This window comes from Siphateles boraxobius, unplaced genomic scaffold, assembly GCF_051911475.1.
Source record: "Siphateles boraxobius isolate OS27281-9 unplaced genomic scaffold, OSU_SipBor_1 6, whole genome shotgun sequence".
Lineage (NCBI taxonomy): Eukaryota > Metazoa > Chordata > Actinopteri > Cypriniformes > Leuciscidae > Siphateles > Siphateles boraxobius.
Window position 1 is genome coordinate 39,533,488 of NW_027509186.1, and position 14,019 is coordinate 39,547,506.

Here is a 14,019-nt window from a genome sequence, read left to right on the forward strand (position 1 = left end):
AAAAATGGTCTCACGAAACACAGAGCCCCTTCCTCCTACGTCTTTTCAGCGGTTATATTTTCCTCTGTCGAGCGATTACTCTCATAATCGCTCGACAGAGGAAAAGGAAATTATTATAAAATGCAGAAGGTAAGGAGTGTGAGATTCTGCTTTTCGTTACAACTAAGTTATAAACTTTCATAACGAAAAATCTGTATCAGTTTATTATAATACTCAAATCTTTTAAAATGTAATGCATACATTTGAATGTTTAATGATTTTTAAAAGATAAAAATATGACAATAGATAGATAGATAGATAGATAGAAAATGATTCAAATGTAAATAGATAGATTGTATATAATTCAAATGTAAAATGCTTAAAATTACTGTCCAAAATCCATGAAAATCCTGAAATTTGGCAATGATAATTAATATATTACAGGTATTTCTGCTGCAACCCAGAAAGCCTTTGCTAGCCTTGGTCCATTAAAACCATTATTCATCAGCATGCATTGATTAATCCCATGGCATGTAGCAAAAATTTAAAAAAAGGTGCGACCAAATCATATGCTGGTGCGACCAACTGAGAAAGTTGGTAGCACCAGTGCAACCAGTGGAAAAGTTAGTCTGGAGCCCTGTGCTGGTATTCAATTGTATATGGTAGAAAATTAGACTATTAGTTAAAGGGTACCCTGACTACTGCGGCATGCTGGCCTTATAAGATTAACGTGGGTATCAGCTATAAAATGGTGATACAAAAACATCCCAAATGTTTTTGTTTTTATTTTAAAAAAGCCGAAAATCCGTTCACTCGTAGACCGCCATAGTTATTTACGTCTCAATGCATTCTGGGTAGTGACGTGTATAGGTTGTAGCCGGTTGTAGCCTTATTGTTTTTCCAACCTACCGGCTAGCTAGCTAAGTTTTGACAGTAGCGAGATGAACACGTCTGCCGTTCAGCCTTTTCAGTTTGAACCTGAGCGCACTGTAGGATTAAATCAGGAGAATAACACGGAAGACGGTAGGTGAAAATGAAGTTATCCGAGAGTTGAGGAAGCGAGAGTGGGGCAAAACATATGGTGTCTGTGCGGCAACTGCAGATATCCGGGAGTCTCCCGCATATTGATTGCGGCTCCCTGATGCCCGCAAATTAGTTCAAATCTCCCGGAATCTCGAGCGAGCGAGCAAGAGCTCGCACATACTGCGCTACAAGCCATGTAGCGCGCAAACGGCCGAGAGGGAGAGAGCGAGAGACCTTGCGTGTGTGTGTGCGGCGCTAGTGTGCGTGTGTTCCTCATGAAGCGCATGAAAGACAGAGAGCATCCTGATTACCCCGCAAACCTGGCCAATAAAGCTGATTGTGATTCTGATGAGAATATATAGTAAAATAGTAAAAGAAAAGTGACAAAGTGTAGTTCTTTACAGCAAACGCTGTCGTTCTAACTTGGCATTGGCAAGCAGTTGCCGCACAGACATTAATGCACGTCATTATTCTCCTGATTTAATTCTACAGTGCGCTCGGATTCAAACTGAAAAGGCTGAACGGCAGACGTGTTCATCTCACTACTGTCAAAACTTAGCTAGCTAGCCGGTAGGTTGGAAAAACAATAAACGAAGCTGCTATAGCGGCTAGGCTACAACCGGCTACAACCTATACACGTCACTACCCAGAATCCATTGAGACGTAAATAACTATGGCTGCCTACACGTGAACGGATTTTCGGATTTTTTTAATAAAAACAAAAACATTTGGGGTGTTTTTGTATCACCTTTTTATAGCTGATACCCACGTTAATCTTATAAGACCAGCATGCCGCAGTAGTCGGGGTACCCTTTAAAATAAACTTTTAATGCTACTTTTTTTTATTCTACTTTTTGAAATTGATATGATTATATACCAAAATAATTATTTGGTCTTGCAAAGAATTATTTGATCTTACAAAGCTATGAAATCCAGTGGTAAAATCACAGCTTAAAAAAAAAAAAAGAGGGCAAGAGAGAATGACAGTGTCCGTCGGCCACCACCAAAGACTGATTTTGACCCAGGAAAAAACTTGGTGTTGTAAACAATTGAGAAACAAAATGGATGCATATCATTCATTAGATTGGATCCGTGCATTCGTCCTAATATACCCTATAATACACTCGCAGCTGTTTGTCACCAATGTTAATCAAACAACAAAAGACAAATTGACTTTTGCTGCTTTAACAAAGATAGTTAGTTACATTAATTATATTTAATTTATACAGTGAAGATTATGCAGTGTTATTTTACATTTGATTATTCAGTCTCTGACTCTGTTCCTGAATAGAGCTAGATTTACCTGAAAAAAATAAAGCACTGTTTATTTAATTTATATCTTTGTTCTATTGTATTTATCTATGCTTGTAATTTGTTTATTACTTCCTGTGCAGATTTATTCCATTACAAAATCACCCCAGTCATTCTAGAATGATTCATTCTTTCTAAATAGACCTATTCAAGTCATCTGGTGAAATTGTTTTCATATCGCAATATATATCGCAGAAAAATAAAATATCGCAATGTCATTTTTTCCTCAATATCGTGCAGCCCTACCGCATGCACTCTCCAGACTTATTTCATCAATCTCTTGAAACCATTCTCCCTCCAGCCCTCTTCGTGTGCCTGATTCAGTGGTCTTTGGATGACTAGATCACAGCTCCCAACACATGAACTGGTGACCATCACCGTCTCTGGGATCCGGTCATCAAGGTAACCAGCAAAACCATCTCGCTCCTCCGTGAATGCTACCGGTGACTAAGTATGACCCAGGCCGTCCAATGCTTCATTCAAGGATGTCCCGTCTGTGCCATCTCCAAAACACAGAGACATCTGCCATCGGACCATGACTGGTTCCACCAGAAAGGGGCCACCAGAAGGTATACGCGTCTGTCCTCCCTGATTCGTCTGATGACCTGAGAAAGTAGCACTATTGAGGGAAATGTGTACAGAGATAGGCTGGGCCACTTATGGGCCAGCATGTCCCTGTCCTTCAATAAGAATATTGGGCAGTGAGAGTTGTTTTCTGAGGTGAAGAGATCAACCTCTTCCCTCTTGAAGATACTCCAGATCGTATGAACCATCAGGGGATGAAGCATCCATTCCCCTGAGGACACATTACCCCGGGACAGCATGTTTGCCCTTGGTTTAGTTTGCCTGAAAGTGCGCCGCCCTCAGCGAGCGCAGGTTGCGCTGTACCCATAAGAGGAGGCGCTTCACCAGTTTGTACAGAGGCCTCGATCCGAGTCCACCTTGGTGGTTTATGTAGGACACCACGGCCATGTTGTCCATGCTCGTTCAGGAGCCAGATGTTGGCCTGCCCTTGCACAGAGCATTCCAATCCAGGCTGGAGGCATCTGTCAAGACCACTTTCCTTTTCCTTGGACAAAGTCCAAGTCTGTGTCTGCCCGGTATAGACAAGGGTCCTTCCAAGGGGCCAGGAAAAAAGTAAAATAGGAACTTATAGGGGGTAAGGGATGGGACAGTATATACTGAAGGGATGGTGGCACTTAATTGGGAAGAAGAAGTTGGAAGCTGATGAGTGGTGGCGCCGGAAGTTCTGGAAGCCAGGGGAGGCCTTAATCCGGGAACTTGGCTTGACCACTATGACCGAGAACCGTATAGTAGCGCCACCCCCTCCTCCAAGATTTTTTTTTTTGGAAGGAGCTATGAGCTTGTGAAAGGGAGTGGACTCTGGTCAGGAGCCATCACTGGAACCGACTCTGTGGCTGGCACACTGGTGTCCTCCTCGCTCTTGCCGATGGTAAAAGGGGAACCATTGCAGAGGAATACCCAGTCCATGTACTCCTCAAATGTCCCTCGAGGTCTGTCTTCTGAAAAACACACATTGGGACATAATGCAATGGGGCACCCCTCCAAATCATTTAATTCAGGTGTTCCAATCACTTCCATGGCCACAGTTGTATAAAATCAAGCACCTAGGCATGCAGACTGCTTCTACAAACATTTGTGAAAGAATGGGTTGCTCTCAGGAGCTGGATGAATTCAAATGTGGTACCGTGATAGGTTGCCACCTGTGCCATAAGTCCATTCGTAAAACTTCCTCACTACTATAACAAAGTAAAAACAATTGGGAACAGAAGTTGACAACTTTCGGCAGAGTCAATAGCTACACACCTCCAAACTGGGTTTGGCGGTTGCCAGGAGAACGATACTCGCCTGACTGCATTATGGCAAGTTTAAAGTTTGGTGGAGGGGGAATTATGGTGTGGGGTTGTATTTCAGGGGTTGGGATTGGCTGCTTAGTTCCAGTGAAATGAACTCCTAATGCTTCAGCATACCAAGACATTTTGGACAATTTCATGCTCTCAACTTCGTGGGAACATGTCTGCGCACCAGTCCTAACCTCAACCCGATAGAACTCTGTCTCTTCTCCACCAAGGTCTGTGGTGGGCGTTCTGGCGCAATATGGCTGAAGTCGCATCATCCAGGTGGACGCAGCACATTGGTGTCACTTTGGATGTTCCTGTGCACCTTGGAACCCTGCATCTTCCCTTCTTGTAACACATTATTTGCCATTGTGAGGTATTGTCCAAGCCATCCTTGAAAATTACCCCTGATTGCGACAACGTTGCCTTTGGGCAACAAAAAGAAAAACTGAATTTGCGAACATGCAAAATGAAAAAACTTTATGAAACCCGCCAAAAGGCGTCTCTACACCTTCATAAACACACACACACACGCTTAATGTGCAGTCCATGTCACTTTAAAAATCACTAAAGCAAATAGTCTTGCCTTTTTCTCACACCATGTGCTCCTGTGACCATGTGTCAGAAAAGGACGTCCCACCTTGAAATAATGCATGCTAGTGACTCCCAGACCTTATGGGACTGTTCTTTGATGTTTTTTTTTCAAACATTCTAATTGGTTGCAATCATTTAAAGAAACATGTACTGAACATAGGGCTTGAGAAAACTTTCCTTTGCCCTCCGTACTGTAGAGGGTTAATATTCTGGAATAGTGACAGTAAATGCATATGTTCTCATTTCAAGTACAGTATAATCAGATTACAGACATTACAGTAATTATTACAGTGAAAGCTAACATTTTATTATATATAATAATAGTTATAATAGTTATTTTTATTTGGGGGTTAGTTGTTCCGATGAAATAAACAGTTAATATATTAAAACAACTTAATATTTTATTTATAAAATACTTAATATTTTTTATTATCAAAATATATATTTTATTTATATATAAACAGTTTATATATAACTATTATTTCCTTTCTCTATATAATAAATGTTATAAAACTGTTTCAATTCTAAGGTAGAAACATATTTAAAAATGGATTTCAAAAGTTTTGTCTAATAGCTTGTTGAATGAAATGAAACGGAAACTATACTGTAACGAGCCAAAGATGCTTTTCAGCAACTCTGTCAACGTGGTGGTGCTGTTATTTCGCCCTATTGTTGATTATATTATACAAACAGACATTGTACTTATATATACAGGGCCATAGTTGTATAGCATATCAACATTTCTTCTCAGAGAAGTTCTACAAAGAGGAGCCACAATATCCCATCAAACTGTGTAAAGCAGAAATTTGTCTCTAGTCAAACAACAACAAAAACATCCTGATATTTGAATGCACCTCAGTGCAGTTCCACATAGTGAGTGCAAACCTAAAAAGTATAGATTAGATGAGAGAAAGTGAAAGATGTGAGACAGATACCTGAACTCTTGTTTTCTGTTATTGAATCGGGGTTCACTTGAATTTTCGCATTTATCCTCCTTAAACTGATTATAACTCCTTAATATGTTTATTTCAGACCACATGGAAGTGAAAGATCAAAGACAAGAACTGAAATAAAAAGGTGATGATTCTGTAGTTTGTTTCAGCCTATTGACACCAATAAAACGATTTAATGTGCCAATTTACAGAAGATCTCAGACATCACCATAATGAATGAGCTGAAAAAATGGATCTTTTGGAGACAAAGAGGTTTTTCAGCAGCTTAGTTAAACATGATGGCCATGTACTTTTTAAATGCAGATTGGATAAAAACACAGTGATCACAGTTCACACCTGCAGTGAAGCCCCTCCCACAACAATTCACCAATAAATACTGGGAATATTCCCATCATCCTATAAGAGAAGGACAAACTCCAGGAGTAGCAGCTGATATCTGTGTGACTGTTAAAGATGGAGTTTATTAAAGAGGAGATTGAAGACATGAGTGATCCAGGACCATCCAGAATAAAACATGAAGATACTGAGGAACAAATAGGTTGGTGTTCATTCTTGATTCTTCATTGTTGATTTTTTTTTTTTTTTTTTTGGTAGATGTGAATTAATAAGCAGTATATGGGTGATTAATGATAGAGAAATGCATCTAAATGATCAGAACCTTGTATATAGCAGTTTTCAAACACATTTGAACTATTAACAAATAAATGACAGAACAATCCTTAAAAAGAAGTTCATTCAAGTGTGCTATTAGTATACTTCTTTTAAACTAAAAATAAGAACATATACTTTCATTCTACTTATGTATTTAAAATACACTTGAGTATACTTGACTCATAGGTACTGACAGAAAGGTCTACGTATATTTATATACAAATATTTACTGGGCTATAGGACTCAGTCTTAATGAGATATGCTTAAAAGTATAAAAAGCTATTCTAAGTATAATTGGCTTGAAGTTGTTTAATTGAGCAGCCTATTAAATATTTTTTCACATAGTTTTACATATTGAAAATAATGGTTTATAAATAAAACACACTATGTTCCTAATTCTGAGTATCTGAATGTTTGTGTAGGCTAGTCCACTGGTAATGTACACAGGAATTTACTTCAAATCTCTTTTTGAAAAATTTATAGTCCCAAGCTATATTGAAATAATATACTTACAAGTATACTACTAGTATACATACATACTTCATAAAGTATAGTTAAAATATACTTGAACATCACTTAAGTGTAATTAACAAAAATAACGTGAAGTATACATCTTCCTTTTCATAAGGGGAACCTTTGCCATATGAAAGATCTGAAACCTGATCTCTGTTTCTTTCTGCTATTAAATAAGGGTTCACTTGAACTGATTCTAACTGTATTTCTGTGTATTTTTAGACCAGGTGAGAATGAAAGAACAAAGACAAGAACTGAATGAAGAGGAGGAGGAACATCTTAACTTTAAAATTCAAAGAAAAAAATCCAAAAAGACGCACACATGCACTCAGTGTGGAAAGAGTTTCCAAAATAAAGGAAACCTTAACACACACTTAAGAATTCACACTGGAGAGAAACCGTATACATGCACTCAGTGTGGAAAGAGTTTTTCTCGTTTGTCAACTCTCAGTGTTCATCTGCGCATTCACTCTGGAGAAAAACCATTTAACTGTGATCAGTGTGGTAAAGATTTTATTTCATCCTCAAATCTAAAAGATCACCTACAAGTTCATTCAGATGAGAGGCCTTATGTGTGTTCTCTCTGTGGAAAGAGTTTTTCACGGCCTGACAGTTTTAAACTGCACCAGAAAACACACAATGAAGTGAGAGATCATGTGTGCTGTGACTGTGGAAAGAGCTTTACTGCATCTAGTCATCTGAAAAAGCACCAAAGAATTCATTCTGGAGAAAAACCTTACAAGTGCTCATATTGTGACAAGACTTTCACTCAGTCTGGAAACCTGAAATCACACGAGCGACTTCATACTGGAGAGAAGCCGTACTACTGTACTGAGTGTGAGAAAAGTTTCAGAAATTTAGCTGATCTCAAGTATCATCTGCGCATTCACTCTGGAGAAAATCTATTTAAATGTGATCAGTGTGATAAAGAGTTTATTTCATCTTCACGGCTAAAAAAACACTTGCTAGTTCATTCAGATGAGAAGCCTTATGTGTGTTCTCTCTGTGGAAAAAGTTTTTCATGGCCTGGTAGTTTTAAACAGCACCAGAAAACACACACCGTTGTGAGAGATCATGTGTATTGTGACTGTGGGAAGAGATTTTCTACAGCTTCCTATCTGAAAATACACCAAAGAATTCATACTGGAAAAAAACTGTACAAGTGCTCATATTGTGACAAGATTTTCACTCATTCTGTATCTCTGAAATTACATGTGCGAGTTCATACTGGAGAAAAACCTTACAAGTGCTCATATTGTGACAAGAGTTTCACTCAGTCTGGACACCTGAAAAGACACGAGCGAGTTCATACTGGATAAAAGCCGTACGACTATACTCAGTGTGAGAAGAGCTTCACCCAATCAAAGAATCTAGTGACTCATATTAAAAAGCATTGTTCTGTGTCACAGCGAGCAAATGTTTTCATCAGATCCCAAACTTTCAAGTAAATCATGTGAGATTCACATTAATTAAATGTCTAGTTAGTTAACTAATTAACCAATGTTTCTGTGAAATACCATAATTTTTGTGTTTTATATGTTGGAAAACAAGAAAATTGTTGAATTATTCTTTGATTGAACGCTTATTCAAAGAAATACCAAAATTTAAAAAGACTGGAAACAAATGTAAGAAAAACAACTATTTGTCAATATATGAAACAATTTACTCAATATAATTTTTTAAATGTGATATGGAGGTTTTTTTATTGTTTGTTTGTTTAGTTATAAAACCTGATATTTCATAAGCAGATGTATGAAAAAAAACCTACACATATCTCTGCAATATCAAAGAGGTCTATAAGCTCTGTACAATGATAACAAATAATGACCATTTCACTGGCTGTTACGATCAGTCATGTTTGTCTATTCATGATCTGTGTTTTTCAGATTCTGATTGCTTCCCGTCCTGTCAGTCATCCGGGATTTGTCCGTTGTCCATACGTAGCCTACTACCGGCACATCCGGGAACTTAACTGTCGATTTCGTCACCGCCCCTTTTTGGGGGAAAATAAACTAGACTTCCCATGGACTTCAATACAAAATAGCGTCACAAAACAACGTCCATACACAGCCGGCAGTCGTGAATAACTTCACTAAGATTAAACATGTCACGTAATTATATGCCCACCCTGCCTGCAATAGAGTGTGACAGAGACATCAACAAACTTAATTTGGTCAATTTAAAAACATGTCCCTTCATTCTCCCAGCGTCAAATTGGTGTAACAACCCCACCCAGTGGCCAGAGATGTCTTACCCGGACATTTACTCGTAGCCGTACCTCATCGAGTTACCATGGTAGGCCAGTGAATGATTTTACTTTGTTTTTTAAAGTAAACATCTTTATATATATATATATATATATATATATATATATATATTATGTCTTATAATATACATTATAATATATCTTATAATATATAATATATATGGTGTAAATGTTACACCAATTTGACGCTGGGAGAATGAAAGGACATGTTTTTAAATTGACCAAATTAAGTTTGTTGATGCATCTTTCAGGCTTTCTTAAGTTATTAACGCCTGTCGGCTGTGTACGGACGTTGTTTTGTGATGCTATTTTGGGTCCCACTTTATATTAAATGGCTTTAAGTACTATGTACTTACATCAAAAAATAAGTACAATGTACTTATTGTGTTCAGGTTGTATTGTAAAACACTTTTGCTGCTATTGAGGTGTGATACTGGTAAGGTTAGGGTCAGGTGTGGTGGTATGGGTAGGTTTAAGGGTGGGTTAAGGTGTAAGGAAAGGGTCAACTGTGCAATTACAAATGTAATTTCAAAAATTAATTACAGCTGTAGTTACATGCAGGTATTTTCAAAATATAAGTACAATGTAAAAACATGTATGTACACAATAATAAGTCCATTGTATCAAATTATTAATTTCAATGTAAGTACAATTTATTTTGTATTGAAGTGTTTTGAATTTATTTTCCCCTAAAAGTGTGTGTGAATCTGTTCAGAGACATTCCATGACGTTGCGCCAGTCGTGAGTATGACGCTCCGCCAGAAGTAGGCTAAAAGGCGATGTCGTCTGTCTTCGAGAGGGGACATGGTTTGTATGTGTGCGCGCCTCTTAGAGGTTTATTACGTAGTCTAATTTGTTATTTTGTTACCCGCATTGCTGTTCACTTGTTTTTGTTTTGTTTCCTAACCCTTCTGTTTATTTTGTTGATTTTTGTTTTGAACGTGGCATCTACCCATGCCCTTGTGCTCAATTGTATTGAAACGGTTGTGCACGATCGCAGCTGAGGATGAGAGTCTTATCTCGCGAAACGATAGGTCATTTTCAACAAAAAAAAAAAAAAAATTCTATATATATATATATATATATATATACTTTTTAACTACAATTGCTCGGATTGAGCTGATCTGCAAGCTGATTGTTTCGTGAGATAAGACTCTCATCCTCTGTTGCGATCGTGCACAGCCGTTTCAAGCACTTCAAAGACCTCTGAAACTGCATTGATTTGGACTTCAAAACGCTGGTTGTCATTGAAGTCCATTATTCGAAGAAAAATCCAGAAATGTTTTCCTCAAAAAACTTAATTTCTCTTCCACTGAGGAAAGAAAGACATGGATATCTTGGATGGCATTATGGTAAGTAAATTATTAGGAAAATTTCATGTTGAGGCGAACTAATCAAGAGTGAGAAGAGCAGGTCAGAATGTCACGTGACATACATTGTGCTTCACGTAGCGTATTTCATGTATTAGTTCATTAGTTTAGGAGTGTTGCCACCAGCTGTAAGTTTTGTTTGATAGTCAGTGGAGGTAAGTTAAGGTGTGTGTGTAGCACGCTGAAGATGTTTCTTTGTGATTTTTCTTTTGATTAAGCTAGGTTAGATTTGAATGTTATAGTTAGAGGTGTTTTGTTTTTATTTAGTTTATTGATTTGGCAACACTCCTGCTCTTCTTTTTCTTTGGTGGATTTTATTGTATTTTCTTAAAGTCTCTAGTTTTGTTTTTGATTATATATTTGGAATACTTTAAGTTTATTCTTTTCTGTTTATTGGTTGGGGGTTTAAATAAATAAATGTTCTCTCTCTTCTGAACTCCTTGAATTTGTGTTTTCCTCCCCCGTCACTTTTTACCACTGTTTACATTGTACTTCCTGGCGATATATTTAGTGACAAAGTAAATGTTATATTCCCTTAATATCCTTAGCCAAAATTACAACATAGATCATAACACTGGCAGTGTGATTTTTTGAGCAAAAGTTATCTGCAGATCCAATACTTCAAATAAACAATGAGATTCAGATAAAGTAAAGTGAAATTAACTCATGTTCCCTTTCAGTCGATAACGTCGGACGGAGTCGATGTCGACTGAATGGGGATCGCATCAGAGAGCCAACGTTCTTCGAGTACTATTGAACGAGCCAATAGAATTGGTGTGCGTGATTCGCATCACACACTCCGCCCCCGCGGCGCAGGTATAAATACGGAAGTGGATGCACGCACGCACTAGTTGCCTTTCGCTTCGGAGCCGATCGTTTGATGTCTCTGAAGAGTGCTGTTGTTTACAACGAGCGAGTGTGTCGGTGTTCTTCAGGAAGACTCCCAGTGCTTGTGGTTTCTACAGCGTGAGTGCAGCGGTGATCACGAGCGTTGAGCTCTCAACTGCTGTTTTAACAGCAACAAATTCTAAATGTTTGTGTGTGTTGACGGCTGTTTAGAGGGCAGAAAAGTGAGTGCTTCACTGTTTCAGTTCACTGTTCAGTGTTGCCGCAGTTATTCCCCTGTGTGCTCAGGCACTGGTGACGGGTCCTATTTCTGAAAGAGCAACATGGGTGCGTTTGCATCTTTTTCAAGATGTCATTCCACCTGTGCGTTTCTGGATGTGGTCGTTCCCTTTTCCTCTCTGACGGTGACAATTGTTGCATCACGTGTTTGAGCTATATATTTATGTGTATATAAATATGTATGTATATATTTATATGTTCAGCACGCTGAGGCAGCTTTTGCGGACGGCTCATGTTCTCATTGCGGGAATATGACTGTCATGGTTTTGTGATCGAGACTCGCCTTTATCCACGAAGTGCGAGTCCCCATTACCGTGCCCCACCCCTGGATGCCGTGTGGGATGGGTGATCGGAGGATAGTGATGGATGTCTCGCCTGGTAACCATTCCCTGTGGGCTCCTCACTCCTCCATCACACCGCAGCCGATGGAATTTCTGTTAAGCATGCTGGTCCCTCGGTAATGGACCGGTCAGCTGTTTCAATGGGGGTTCCGCCAGAGGATAAGATGTCGATAGCAGCATTGGAGGGTGAGCTGGCCTCTGGAAATGACGACTCGGCTGTGTTATCTCCCCCTGGGAGTGTAACATTGCCCGAGCCAGATACAGAAATGTCAGCTATGCTGAAACGGGCCGCCGAGGCTGCCGGGCTCGAGTGGAAACTCCACCGTGTCCCGTTCAGTCTTGGTTGGAGGTTTGGTATCTCAGGGCGGGCCGCGCTGGTTCTCAGCTCGCCGCCCCAGTGCCTTTCTTTCCCGAAATGCATGGAGAGCTTACCAGGTTGTGGACGGCACCTTTCTCTGCCAGAAACTGCCTGTTATAGCCAGAAATAGCTTTTCCCCCTCACTACCCTTGATGGAGGAGCGGTGAAGGGTTGGTAGGCTATCCCTCCAATGGAGCGGTCTGTCAACACAGGTGCAATTCAAGTAGAATTACTTTTCTTTGGAGATTGGTGTGCACTTTTATCAAACAATACTGTGCAGGGAGGAAAATTTAGCGAATAAGATTGAGTCAGAAGTTAAGGAAAACTTGATTTAAAGTTCAGAGAATTATGAGCATGGTTTGCTAAATTAGGAAAGTTTTTTGGAGATGCAATATTGAAAGGGGATTATTATTCTGGTGTGTACTTCCCATATTAAGATCAATAATTGTCAAAACCACGGTTAAACAAATTGAAAAGCTGATAATGAAATATCAAGATAATGAAACCTAATTTTAGAGGGCAACCAAATCATATAATATTAAGATTGGGCTTATAAACCAAATTGATATTTACAAACATTGGATGTTGATTCAAATACCGTAAATGAGGACGAAGAAGAAGATTGATGAGCCAGACCCTTAAGGATATTTACACTGCAAGAAGACTTTTTATAGTATAATAGATTTTTATGTTTGACATATTCTACATAACTGTGACAATAACAGGCAATGCTGAACGTCTCCGTTACATATGGTAACCCTCGTTCCCTGAGGAGGGAACGGAGACGTCTCATCGGAGGAGTTACCAATGAATTTGGATCATGCTAAGGAGACCAATTGCCTTCGAGTGAAACTAAAACGAGCCAATGAAAATTGGCACGAAAGACTCGCATTCCGCGCCCCACCTGCCAGTGCGGGTATATAGAGTGAATTGAAAAAGTTTATTATTGTTGGGAGGGGGGTCAGAACTCTGTCTCTGCCTGGAGTGTTCATTGTTATGCCTCATGTCTTGTGTCTGCCTGTTCGTCTGTCTCTCGTTCTGTGCTGCAGGAGGAACCAGTGAACCTGTCAAACGTGCCTCAGGAGTATCTCAACCTGAGGGAAGTGTTCAGTAAGTCCCGAGCTGCTTCTCTTCCTCCGCACCGTCCCTATGACTGTGCCATAGATTTACTGCCAGGTATATCTCCGCCTAAGAGTAAATTATATTTGAGTGTAGTCTAGGGTACCAGCCACTACCTCATATGATTAGAGATCATAACCTAGATGTGCTGTGTTTGACTGATCCTCCTCTGAAAGGCAAAGGTTTTGCTGTTCAATTTGTGTAAGGCTTTTCACAATGCATATTGTTTCAAAGCAGCTTTACAGAAAGTGCATTTCAGAAATGTACATAGAAAAATACAGTTAGTTAATCATGTTTTAATTTAGGGCATAACATATCGGCGGCGTTGAATCGTCTCTTCACAGGCGTTTAGTCATCTCATCGCAGGTGTTGGGGCATCTGAAGTCTCCGTGAGAGGCTGGATACAAACGGGAGCTGATGAACACCATTTACCTCGGGACTAGCGTCCCGAGATAACATCAGAAAAGCAGATGGGAAATAATTAGCATAGCTGCTGTTCATAATATTAACGCATTTGATTTGATTCAACAGTAGTATAAAAGGTAAGCATTATGTGA

The 14,019-nt window shown here is 39.2% G+C and overlaps 3 protein-coding genes across 3 annotated transcripts in view; all 3 read left to right on the plus strand.

Annotated features, from left to right (window-relative positions):
* The window catches only part of LOC143715491 (uncharacterized), a 659,702-nt gene that overhangs the window by 50,235 nt on the left and 595,448 nt on the right, over nucleotides 1–14,019 (plus strand). The window lies entirely within an intron of this gene.
* The window catches only part of LOC143715483 (uncharacterized), a 349,601-nt gene that overhangs the window by 15,504 nt on the left and 320,078 nt on the right, over nucleotides 1–14,019 (plus strand). The gene's annotated exons all lie outside the window — the stretch shown is intronic.
* Nucleotides 6,023–9,149, plus strand: LOC143715411 (uncharacterized). The gene is made up of 2 exons (XM_077207183.1): nucleotides 6,023–6,257; nucleotides 7,106–9,149. Exons 1-2 carry the CDS (start codon nucleotides 6,173–6,175, stop codon nucleotides 8,200–8,202), a joined length of 1,182 nt encoding a protein of 393 aa, XP_077063298.1. The 5' UTR covers nucleotides 6,023–6,172; the 3' UTR covers nucleotides 8,203–9,149.

What these genes read in the sequence shown, in the direction of transcription:
- LOC143715411 (XM_077207183.1), top strand. Translation starts at nt 6,173, where the DNA reads ATGGAGTTTATTAAAGAGGAGATTGAAGACATGAGTGATCCAGGACCA. An exon ending in AGATACTGAGGAACAAATAG is followed by an intron (nt 6,258 to 7,105) that starts GTTGGTGTTCAT and finishes GTGTATTTTTAG; the next exon opens with ACCAGGTGAGAATGAAAGAA.